Source organism: Leucopleurus acutus (assembly GCF_964270905.1).
Source record: "Leucopleurus acutus genome assembly, chromosome: 4".
NCBI classification, from domain to species: Eukaryota; Metazoa; Chordata; class Mammalia; order Artiodactyla; family Delphinidae; genus Leucopleurus; species Leucopleurus acutus.
The window spans coordinates 44,709,098-44,721,903 of NC_139146.1; the positions used below are offsets into that span (position 1 = coordinate 44,709,098).

The window sequence follows — 12,806 nt, forward strand, 5'->3', positions numbered from 1 at the left end:
CCCAGAAGTCCTGTTGGTTAACAGGGCAACCTCCTGAACTCCCTCCAGAGCTCTGTGACCAAATAAGGGATTTCACTGCCACTTCTGCCCCACTTTGCCCCCAAAGCTACTGACAATGACTGTTACCAGTCTCACATGATGTGAAGTTGACATTCAGCAATAGACTAAAAGTTAAATTTTTAAAGCCACAGTATAAGATAGAAATCGTGGAATATTTCATTCCTTGTGCCAGTAAATCAAAAGAAAAGGACAGATCTTCACTCTTAGGAGAGACAAAGACCCCAGCAGGGTGATGGGAGATTATTATTATTTGCTAACACATTAGAAAAACACTTTCCTTTCCTGTTTCAGGTGACACAACAGGTGGGGGCAGGGGGGAAGGGTGGAGATAAAGGGGGGCTGTACGTGTTGGGGTCCAGGTTTCCCCAACAGTCACAAATTAACTCTGACTCGGGCCGCAATTTTACCCGTAGCAAATTCACCCAGTGATAAATTTAAGAATCATAAAGCCTTGTTTACACATTTCAATTAAAAGGCTTGAGAACAGAGGTCATTTTGTGGTATTAATAACACTTCTAGGGATCCTGACAGCAGTGACATTTTAGAGAAAGAAATGCCAGGGCATGCATCAAAGAGATCAACATTTGATACGGTGCATTGTTGGCAATGCTCAAGTGCTAATCATTCCATTTTTGTTTTCCTTCTACCGTATGCATTTTTTGAGACTGGTTAGCATCTCTTTATAGTCAGATCTACCTGGTTACGCCTGCTAATAACTTCCTTGCCATTAAGAGGTCCACACCAGGGTTATTCAAATACTTGAAACGAGGAACAATTAAGCCCTCTGCTGAAACCTTAGTCTAGTGGGGGATATAGGGTTACTTCCTTCGGTAACACACTCCTCTACACTCCAGTCAGGTGAAGACGTCTCTGTAGAGACTTCCAGTGCAGTTGTAGTAAACATGGGCTGTGGAGGCAGGCGCTGAGGGAGGGCCAGGAGATGGACCTGAAATCTTGAAACAGTGTGTTTGGAAGAGCTGACCCTAGAGCAGGGGATTGCCGAGTGTCTGGAAGATGTCAAGGACCCCCGCTGTTGCTCAGACACCTGGGGCATGACCTGCACCCACCAGGATGCCTGGATGGTTCAAAAAGACGTGGTATGGGCTGGCATCTTTACTCAGCCTCTCCTCCTTTATCCTGATCATCGTTGCCCTGGCGTTGCCCCACTGGCTGAGTGGGAAAATCCTTTGTCAGACTGGAGTTGATCTTGTCAATGCCACAGATCCAGAGCTGGTCCAATTCATTGGGGACATTTACTACGGACTCTTCCGCGGTTGTAAGGTGCGGCAATGCGGGCTTGGGGGCCGCCAGTCCCAATTCACGAGTGAGTATACTGGGGGGCACGAAACCTGCTTTAGAACACTTATTTTTAAATATTCGTAAGGATGCTTGTGTCTGAATGCGAAATTCAAGTGCCACTACAGTCTAAGGCATAATGACTTAATCCACAGTAAGCCATGGACTTACTCTTGTTCAGCACCCAGAAGAGACCTTTTATTTCTGTGGAGGCTTATGGAAACATTAGAAATAGGGATTTGTATATCTTTGTAGTTTACCTCTATGAATAATCACTAAAAATATTGAGTGCTTACGTGTTCAGACATTCTACTAAGTGCTTTACATGGTTTGTCTCTTTTAAGCCTTATAACAAATTTATAAAGAAGGAATTATTAACATTCCCAGTTTGCAGAGGACTCCACTGAGGCTTGGAGAGGTTAAAAACTTGCCTGAGGTCACCCAGCGGAAAACTTTAGAACCAGGTCACACGACTTGGGTATGCTCAGCCAGTGTGGCCTGAGGGTGTAGACGACCTGCTGAAATGAACCTTCCTCTTCTATTTATATAAACACTTCAGAGTCTGCAAAAAAGCAAAAGGGCTGTGCGCCTGGGCTCTGCAATCAGAATATCTGGGTTCAAAGCTCAACCCGGATATTTCCTGGCAAGGAGACCTCGGGCAAGGTTGCTGTCCATGAACGTGAGCAGGTACTGACGTAGGCGGGCGGCCATCCAGTGTCACAGCAGAGCTGCTCAGCAGGTAGATAGAACAGGAATCCAAGACCAGCTTATGAAGGATCTTCTGGGAAGGAAAAACTGAAACAAAAAAGGCAATATTCTGCACATCTTTAGACTCATACAATTAGATTGCTGGTGAGAACAGTATCCTACAAAATCATAATTAATCAACATAATGCAAATGCAAGGGGATAAGGGATTTATTCATTATATGATTTCTATATTTCATAACTGTAGTTTTTAGAATCCTGACCAGGGTATCTTATTAAACGTATAAAGACAGAGAGCTGGAACCATTGACAAATATAACGATACAAATTGGCATCATTTATACACATGAAGGATATATATATTTGTTCTGTATAGCAAGAAAAAATATCGCTGGGAATATTTATATTTACCCAGAAATTAAATTGGACCAGGGATATTGAAAAGCTCTGTTAAAAACATAACATAAAAAGCTGAAAACACACTTAACATAAAGAAATAAATAAAACAAAGAAATAGGACATGTTAAAAGGGGATGATGACAGCTGTATGCAGTATTTGGTTCTGAGGTGCGTCAGTTTACTATAAAGGATGTCACTGGGACAATTGGTGGAACTTGAACAGGGTGTCAGGATTAAACAGCAGTCATATGCCAGTGTTAACCTACTGATTTTGATAGTTGTATCGTGGTTGTGAAAGACAAGGTCCTTTTTGAGGAAATTGACCCTGAAGTGCCAGGGTTGGAGGGGCAATTTACCCTCAAATAGTTCAGAAGGAAAAAAAAATTTCTTTGTACCATTCTTGCAATTTTTCTGAAGTTTGAGGTTGTTTCAAAACCACAAATACATTGGGCTTCCCTGGTGGTGCAGTGGTTGAGAATCTGCCTGCCAGTGCAGGGGACACAGGTTCGAGCCCTGGTCTGGGAGGATCCCACATGCTGCAGAGCAACTAGGCCCGTGAGCCACAACTACTGAGCATGCGCGTCTGGAGCCTGTGCTCCGCAACAAGAGAGGCCGCGACAGTGAGAGGCCCGCGCACCGCAATGAGGAGTGGCCCCCACTCGCCGCAACTAGAGAAAGCCCTCGCACAGAAACGAAGACCCAACACAGCCAAATACAAATAAATTTTTTTTAAAAACCCGCAAATACACACACAAAAAGGAGGAAATGGCACAATTTTTAAAATAATTGTAGATAATAGGGTTTTTTTTAATTTTTATTTTATATTGGAGTATGGTTGATTTCCAATGTTGTGTTAGTTTCAGGTATACAGCAAAGTGATTCAGTTATACATATACAAATATCCATTCTTTTTCAGATTCTTTTCCCATATAGGTTATTACAGAGTATTGAGTAAAGTTCCCTGTGCTATACAGTAGGTCCTTGTTCATTACTTTATATATAGTACTGTGTAAGTTTTAGGGAATTGAAATTAACAAACCTCACGAAGGAAGTTCCAAAGCTTGAACAAGGGAGCAATAGATTCAATAGCAACAATACTCCAGAGACTTTAATAAGCAAGCCAGTGCTCAGGGAACATAATAAAAATAGCCCATATAATTATGTAATTATATAGCATGATACACCATGTTACCATCATAACTACCTTCTTACACACTAGATCATTTATTTATCTGTTATGTTTATTATTTATTATGTCTCCACCCCTTTGGTATATAGCACCATTAGGGCAAGGATCTTGTCCATTGATGATCCCAAGCCCCTAGAACAGTGCCTGGCACACATTCAAAAACATTGGTTGAATGAATATCGATAAAGTACTTTTAAACTCATTTATACTGAATGTTCACGTACAAGATGCCAGACATGTGACCTATGCTATACTAATCTTCCACAAACCTGCCAGATAGAAGAATGAGGCTCAGAGAGGTTAAGCAACTTGATCAAGGTCACAGAGCCTTGAGTGTCAGAGCCAGTCTCCAACCCTGGTCGGTCTTACCCTAAAGTTCCCACCCTCCATTGTGTGTTGTTCCCTCAGGAATCTGTGACTGGCAACTTTCCCAAGGCGGCGTGTTACCCTAGTAGTCTTTACTGTTCTCCCAGAATTCAGCAAATTCTGGATGTTGGGGAGGTGGTGGATGGATGTGAATTCTCCAGGATGGGAGGATGCAGGTGGATGGCTCCTGTCAGAAACGACTGAGGGGTCATTTGGGAGGGTGTGTTAGTCCCCTAGGGCTGCCATAACAAAGTACCACAAACGGGGTGGCTTAAATAACAGAAATTTATTCTCTCACAGTTCTAGAGGGTAGAAATCCAAAATCAGGTTCTTGACAGGGCCGTTCTCCCTCTGAAACCTCTAGGAGGAGTCTTCCTTGCCTCTTCCAGTTTCTGGTAGCCCCAGACATTCCTTGGCTTGTGGCAACATTACTCCACTCTACACATGGCATTCTCCCTAAGTCTCTTCACATGGTCTTCCCTCTGTGCATGACTGTCTCTGTGTCCAAATTTCCCCTTTTTTATAAGGACACTAGTCTTACTGGAATAGGGCTCACCCTAATGACCTCATTTCCACTTGATTACTTCTGTAAAGACCCTATTTCCCAATAAGGTCGTATCCTGAGATGATGGCGGTTAGGACTTCAACACATTTTTTGAGGCTGGGTACAGAATGCAACCCATGACAGAGGGTGTGGAGTGGTAGATGGTGGGCCTAGGATAATTAAGGAGGTCACCAAGCACAAGCACTGTTTCTGGAGAAGCAGCTGACAGTCTTTGCAGAAGGAGGAGTTCAAAGGAGGGCAAGACAAGACTGGGCCCTTCCACTGTGATGCTAATTAAACCCCTGCCATCCCAGCTCACAGAAATGCAAACTACCTCTAGCCCTGGAAGCCATAAGCTAAGCAAATGAGCACTTACTGCTTGCCCACTGGAGGCACTCAGTACATGTTCCTTTCCCTCCGCCCTCTTCCTTCTCAGAGGGGTGACTATGGGAAAAAGCCCCCTGGGTTCATCTAATGTGGTCTGCTCTCTGAAACATCAGAACTGTGTAAGAATCATAAAGGACTTTTTAATATTAGTTCTGAGCAGGATAATACTCAGGAAAGTTTTATTTCTGGCTGCCCTGGGTGGGGTCCCAGAGGAGGGTGTATAACCATGATGTGATTCTTTTTGAAAACTTGCACCGGGAGCTGGGGCCAGGTTCCTCCTGACTTTGGCTGGTTTTACACCAATGCCACCCAGGGATACCACGTCTGTCACCACATTCTCTAGCCTCAGAGGTGAGTCTCTCTATCTTTAGATGTACAGCTCCTAGAGCCAGTACCACCTCCTTGTGTGAGGCAGCTATGGGGTGTATCAGAGCCCCCAAACCCCAAGTTGGAATCAGGATTTTCCTGCTACTGTCACTGTTGTTCCGAAGAAAGAAAAAAAAAAATCCCTGCTCCCAGGGCCCATGTGCAGATCAGCGGAGAAGCGGGGTGTGAAAGTGCTTTGTAAACTGGAGTAGCAAAGTTCGATTGGGTCTCGTGGACAAACAGCCTCAATTCGCACCTTCATAGGGGTCTCCCCTAGAATCACCCAAGAGAGTCAATTTCCAAACCAATCATGGAGAAGAGCAGGGAACTATACAGCATAATCCTAATTAAGACCCTTTTTTATACCCAGACTTTCTGAAATAAAAACAAATCAATCTAGCAGTTTGAGTGGCTGGGGAAAGAAAGGGACAAACGCTAATTTAGCAGTGTTCACCTATTCAGCTGTACTGTATTTATGGGCCTGGCGCTTTTAGGAAAACAGGGGTAAACTAGACAGAGGAGTGTCTGCCCTCCAGAAGCTTTCCATCTGGGAAAGAGAAAGGCAGTAAATGAGCACTGGGCAGTAACACATTAATGTCTCAAGCTGTCACCTCTTTGTTCATTTCCTTCAACCCACTCTGCACTAGAGGAGTGATTTTATTTATGCCCATTTTACTGATGAGGAAATTGGGGGTCCGAGAAATCAATAAATGAAATAATTTCTGTAAAAGCACCTGATGTGGTGCTTGATACGTAGTATGTGCTTGATAATTTTTAATTCACTGGTTCCCCCCTCATCTCCCACCCCCAAGCATTCCGTCAACAGCCAGACCTGGATCTGACTTCAAATCTTTTCTTACCATTGTCCATTTTAGATAACAGTCCTTTCTCAGATGTGTCTTTTGCAACTCTTTTCTCCCATTGCAGTGGCTGTGTTGTCAATTTTTTGACATTGTCTTTCACAGGGCAGAATTTTTTCATTTTAGTGAAATCCAATTTATCAATTATTTCTTTTTTAAAATTAATTTTTGCCTTGCTGGGGCAAAAGGGACTGCTGGACTTCTCTGGAGTAGGGAGCAAACAAATTACTTAATAATTAGATAGTTATCTAATTTGAGTTGCTGACAGGATGATTAATCACTTCTGGGATTCAAGTGGGTTAGCTTTAATATGTACACCATAAGAATATATATTCAAATTCAAAATAAGACCTCTAGACCTCCAGCTGTACTAGGATTAAACTTTTAAATCTTTGCTTATCCAAGTTATCTGCGGCAAAATCCTGAAGCCAGCACTTCCTGGCTGGGTGACCTGACTAAGCTATTTAACTTCTCATTTCTAAGACTCTAACTTACGCATCTGTAGGCGTGAGAGAAGGTTGCCGTGAGCAGTGAAAGAGAGAAAGTGTATATGTGCTGGCACACAGTCTGCGCTCAATATGTGTAGCTATTGACACTTGTCACCATGGATCATATGCTCTTATGGTCACGGATTTCAAGCTGGAAACTTAAATGTAATCCTTAAGTCAGACATGTCTCAAGCTTTTGGAAACTGGGTACAAATATGAAAGGCAAGCAGGCAACAGGTCTCCTGGGATGGCACTTGTGTGACAAGAGCAACAGTAGAGTCACCCCTTAAAGAAATTATTAATAGAAGGAACTGATGCATGAAAACTCGTGAGGGAAGATTTGAATTTCTAAATAATGACATATGTAAAAAATAATAAGATCTCAATTAACTGGGAGATCTAGAGCCTTGGAGTGTGGCCCATGATTGTGGAGGCTGAATGAGATTCAGTCCTTTGCCAGTAAAGATTTGTTTTTTTTTTAATATAGTCAATACATTTCCTACTGCGGAAGCTAAGGATTGGGTATTCTTTCACCATCCCTCTCCGTATCACTCCATATGCCCCAAATCCCCTCGCCCCATCATCATAATATGGTTATTTCTCAATTTTTTAATTAAATCACACCTGGAGATGGGTTCATGTCATTATATGGATATGATTAATTCTTTTTATAAGTTGCTTTGTGTGACCGTGCTTTAATTTATTCAATCTCCTATTGACTCGTGATTCGGTTTTTTCTCCAATCTTTTGCTACTGTAATGAATATCCGATATATACAGCTTTGAGCACACATGGGAGTGCTTTTCCTAGAAATGAAATTGCTGGGATAGATGTTGCCAAATTGCTCTCTAAGGACATTGTATGAACTAATATCCCTACAAGTTTTGACAACTGCCTCCTTCCCTACACCTTCATTAACATGGTGTATTAGCAAACCTTTTGATCTTTGCCAATCACACAGGTGACGATTTTCTATTTTAAGTGTTTGGTGAGGATTATTATGCTGGTTATGTGTCCTAAGGGCTGCATGGCAAGAAACAGGATTATGAAACAATTAGGCAATCAGACATAAGCTACCATGTTTGGAATGAAAAAGTACTGCGAGTTTGCAATGAAAAAAAAAAATCTAAAGCACACTGAAATGTAAGGACAAGAAATGGAAGAGAGAAGTCCTACAGAAAAAAATCCCACGGGAAGGAGTTCATTTTCTGGGGTAAAGTTTCTGATGCTGATGAGATAACCACATAGAGATAAATATACATGGAAATACAGAACTGGAAAGAAAGCTAGATCAGAACTGAAGACATAACTGTGGAGTGTCTGGACACTTCTGAGTGGAAAGGACACTTCAAAGGAAGAAGGACAAAAATTCCTGTTCTCAGGCTTGGGAGACACCAGCCTTCTATGAATAAAAATGGGCAGGTGAGCCAGCAAAGGAGCCAGAGCGGGACGGGGTCAGGGAGTGAGTGGAACCCGGAAAGCTTTGAGTCCTGGCTCCCAACTGGGGCCAAAGACGGGCTGGTCAGTTGTATCAAGTAATTAAGCAGGGAGGTTGGAATTCACAAGATGGACCCAGATTTGACCAGGAGGTATTCAGTAGAAACTTTGGAGTAGTTGCAGAGGAAGGGGTTTTCCCCAGGAGTTTTTTAGCTTTCATCATTTTAAATCATTCATTTACAATAACTGAAATCAGTGACTCTAAACTCTATATACCTTGTGATATATAGGACTTTGGTCCTGGATAGAGTTCAGGATCACCTTGCCCAAAGACAAGGAACTTGGTGTCTCCAAGCCTGTGGCTAAGGGCGTTTAATAAAATCTACTTCATATCCTTGTCACAAGGATTGGATGAGCTAACAGACGGAAAGGGCTTGGCCCCTGACTGTGCTCGGTAAATGTTGATTACACTCAACTCCTATGCAACTATTACTATCCACATTATACTGATGAAGAAACTGAGGCTTGAGAAGTCACATGACTCTTCCCAAGTCAGAGGGTAAAATAACAACCACAGTTGCCATTTTTGAGAATGGACTCTTTCCTAGACAATATTTAAACACTCTACTATGATATAGCATTTAATCTTCACATAGAGAGAAGTATAGAGAAGACAAATCCAAATTAATATTTCACTAAATTATCCTGCCACATTAATACGGCAAATTAATATTCTAATAAAGTGCAACATGAGAATTACATGCCCATCATACACAGGGAATTAATGTCTATCTTACTGAATCATTATGGGGAATCCAAAATGATGCTCCTAGCTTTGCATTGGTGCCCACAAAGTGGGCACTATGATTATTCCTATGCCCTTCACTTGACCCCCTCAATATTGTAAGATGGGTAGGAGAAGTAGGGTTTAGATGATCCTAAATATTTTATAATTGTGGCAAATCAGCAAAGCTGGGATTTGAACCTGGAACTTTGGATGCCAGATCTAGGCTTCACTTTGCTACACCCCTCTATACTCTTCATGATATACCTGAGACCGCTTCTACCTTTCTGATTTAATGAAGGCTACTCTCTGACCCAGATGAAAGCTTTGTGATCGATCAACCTTCTTTGACTGACTCTCTTGCCAGCCTCCTTTGCTAAAGCAACACCATCTGGAGCTTGTACGGATTAGCTCACACCAGATCCCAGAGCTGCGAGGCCGATGCAACTTAAATGCCCAGCTGGGGCACATTCTGATTTTGCAGCCACCCCAAGGAAGCGAAGATTGTTGGTCAACTGATAAGTGGTAAATCTGGGGGCCCTGAATTCATCTCAGGAAGTCTCCTGCTTTTTGAAAACCCAGCACTTTCTGCCTTGCCCTCACTCCCCTCTGCTAAAGCCTTCATGGTAAGCAAGCCTGGGACGTACGAACTGGAGCCAAGCTCTGAGGCTGACATCTTGGCTGTGTCTTCTCTCCCCAGTCTTCCCACACCTGGTGAAGGAGCTCAATGCAGGCCTCCACGTGACAATTCTGTTTCTCCTCTTCCTGGCCTTGGCGCTGGCTCTGGTCAGCATGGGCTTTGCCATTCTCAACATGATCCAGGTTCCGTACCGGGCAGTCAACGGCCCCGGGGGCATCTGTCTATGGAACGTTCTCGCAGGTAAGGAAGGCCCCTGGGGAGACAGATTCCTGTCCATGCCATCAGGAGGCTGAGTTCCAAGTAGGTGGGCAGAAGGCATGAAGGAATTAAAATGCCCCACCTCAGCCTTCACTTCCCTGGGTCTGTTGCTTCCTTGATGGGCATGAATATCCTTTTTACTAAAAGTTGAAGAATCTCTGTCATCATAAAGAACTGAAGTATTAGCGTGCATGAGTGGCTGAGGACTTAGAGCAGCGAAGAGAGGTCGGGATGAGAGAAGAGAGAAGACAGAGAGCTGTGGGTGAAGAAGAGGGGACCATGGGATGAGTGAGGATGTGGGACTGCTACTGTGATTCTGAAGGAACCTCACAAAGGACAGAAGAGAAGGGACCTGGGGGAGCTTACATGCCTTATTTTGTGTAAACCTCACACCCTCTCTATGAGGCGGTATTATTAGACCCATATTTACAGGTGAAGAACCTGAAGCTCAGAGAAGTTAAAAGATGCGCCCAGGGCTTCCCTGGTGGTGCAGTGGTGGAGAGTCCGCCTGTCGATGCAGGGGACACAGGTTCGTGCCCCGGTCCGGGAAGATCCCACATGCCGCGGAGCGGCTGGGCCCGTGAGCCATGGCCGCTGGGCCTGCACGTCCAGAGCCTGTGCTCCACAACGGGAGAGGCCACAACAGTGAGAGGCCCGCGTACCGCCAAAAAAAAAAAAAAAAAAAAAGATACACCCAAAGTCACACAACGATGAGTAACAGAGGCAGGATTCCAACCCAGGTATAACTGAGTCCAAGCCTTTTGTCCTTTCTTAAACGTCTATGACCACCGTGACCTATTTTCCAAGACAAAAACCAAGACAAAAGTTGTGTGTGAGTGTATGTGTGTGTGTGTGTGTGTGTGTGTGTGTGTGTGTGTTGATTTGGGAGAGTATCTGATATACAGAAATTAATTCACATTTAGTTCAGCACTGAAAAAATCACCTGTAATGAAAGTAACAAAATCCCAAGAATGATTTCAGAAAACCCAGGTCAAATGGTCAAGGTATCCCGATGGCAGTAACCCCTCACTACCTTTTACTTTATACAGGATGACCATGAAGTATAGAAACAAGTAATGTTGTTTTATCATGCGTTAGAATGTAATGTCAGTAAATCAATTATTACGTATTGGCCTATGTTTGCAGACTGTGGCCATCCTGTAGAATTTCTTATAAACGTGGCTCACTCCCATGTAGACTTGTTTATCTCTGCCTGAATGCTCACAGTGGTTGGCATGTAGAAAGTGCTCAATGCTGCTTTTGAAATAAATGCTTATCTCTGTCAATTCCCTTCCTCAGAGAGACAGTACTCTCAAGCTCTATTGACAAGAGTATTTTAAAAAACGCAATTTGACAAAACTTTACTCTCAAAAGGCATAAAAATACGAGTATCCTTTGATTAAACAATTCCAAACATTAATTTATGCTAAGGAAATAACAGGAAAAGAGCACAAAAAATGTACATTAAAAGGAGTTTCCTGCAGCACTTTATAATATCAAAAAATTGGAAGCAATCTAGATATCCAGAAATTAGGTCACACTTAATTAAACTTAAAATAATTAGGTGTGTCGCTAGTATAAAACATCATACACAGTTTAAAGTGGTGTTTTAACAGAATATTTAACAACATGGAAAAATATTCAAGTAAGGGAAGTAAATCAAGTGTAAAGCAGTAAAAGTACCATAATACTAATTTTGTTAAAGAGATGGAAATGTAAAAAATATACTAAAATGTTCAAAGTGTTTATATTTGGCTTTTAGGAAAAGAGCATATTTGTCTTTTCATCTTTGTGATTTTCTCTGGCATCCAAATTTTCTTCAATAAGAAGTAATAATTTAAACAAAGGGCAAAATAAATGTGTTTTTTAAATATTAATTAAAATCAGGGCAGGAGAGAAGTAGAGAGAAAGAGAGAGAGAAAGATGGAGAGAGAAAGAGAAACAGAGGGAACCCGGAAGGCCAAAGTCTGAAGCAATAGGTAGGGAAGGACATGAAGTTTGGAATCTTCCAGTTTTCTCCTTTCTCCTTTCCTTTCCTCCTTCTCTTATCTCCTCTTATCATTAAGCTTGGAAAGAGGATAACTGAGGAGGAGAGAACAGTCTAGCCCTCCGTTCTGATCCCCCAATCTGCCCAGTACGATGCTCTTGTCTCTTCCCTCAGAAGCCTCAAGGTCTACATACACAGGCTGAAATTCTTAGAGACTGAGCTTATCCACATGTGCACACACACACCCTGCCCCGCCGTGGGTAAGGGGAAAAGTGGCAGAGTCGAGGCTCAAAGTAGACCTGATAGGAAGCTTATTCCCACACCTCTTGCCCCTCACACAGTGGATTATCTGCTGCTTTTAAAAGCATTTTAAAATTTGTGTTGCCCTAAGCGTGTTTTACACCGCAAGTTTGTTGCCTGTGCCACAGAAAAGCCACCTCACATCTAGTGGTTGAATTGCAAGGAAAAGAGCTGAGCATGAGGGTGTCCTTTCTGGGTTTCAGGAGGAGTCGTGGCCTTGGCCATCGCCAGCTTCATGGCCGCGGTAAAATTTCACGACCTGACAGAACGAATCGCCAACTTCCAGGAGAAACTCTTCCGCTTTGTGGTGGTGGAGGAGGAGTATGAAGAGTCGTTCTGGATCTGCGTGGCCAGCGCCTCAGCCCACGCCACTAACCTGGTTGTGGTGGCCATCAGTCAGATTCCCCTCCCGGAGATTAAGACCAAGATAGAAGAGGCCACGGTCACGGCCGAGGATATCTTGTATTAATAACCTTCTCCTGAAATCAGTTCTTAGGAGAATGGAAACCTCCTTTTTCTTTTTTCCAGCTTGTACAGTCTTGAATGTCTACGTTTTGGCAGTAAGAAGAAGGAAGTGGAAGGGGGAAGGGTAGTCACCTGGGCCAGAAAAGAAAACTTTCCGAATTTCTGGCATCCCTGCACTTCTTTCTCACTGACCTTGGAGTTAGAGACTCTGCCACTTGCCAGCCGTGTGTGACACTGGACAATTCATTTAATATCTACTTCTCAGTTTCTTCA

At 43.0% G+C, this 12,806-nt stretch overlaps 1 protein-coding gene across 1 annotated transcript; it reads left to right on the plus strand.

The window, feature by feature from the left end:
* Positions 1-1,131: 1,131 nt before the first annotated feature.
* CLRN2 (clarin 2) lies at positions 1,132-12,537 on the plus strand (the record flags this gene model as incomplete). Its single annotated transcript, XM_082837888.1, has 3 exons — positions 1,132-1,384; positions 9,584-9,763; positions 12,272-12,537. The coding sequence occupies 3 exons, from the start codon at positions 1,132-1,134 to the stop codon at positions 12,535-12,537; spliced, it is 699 nt and encodes a 232-aa protein (XP_082694014.1).
* Positions 12,538-12,806: the final 269 nt, after the last annotated feature.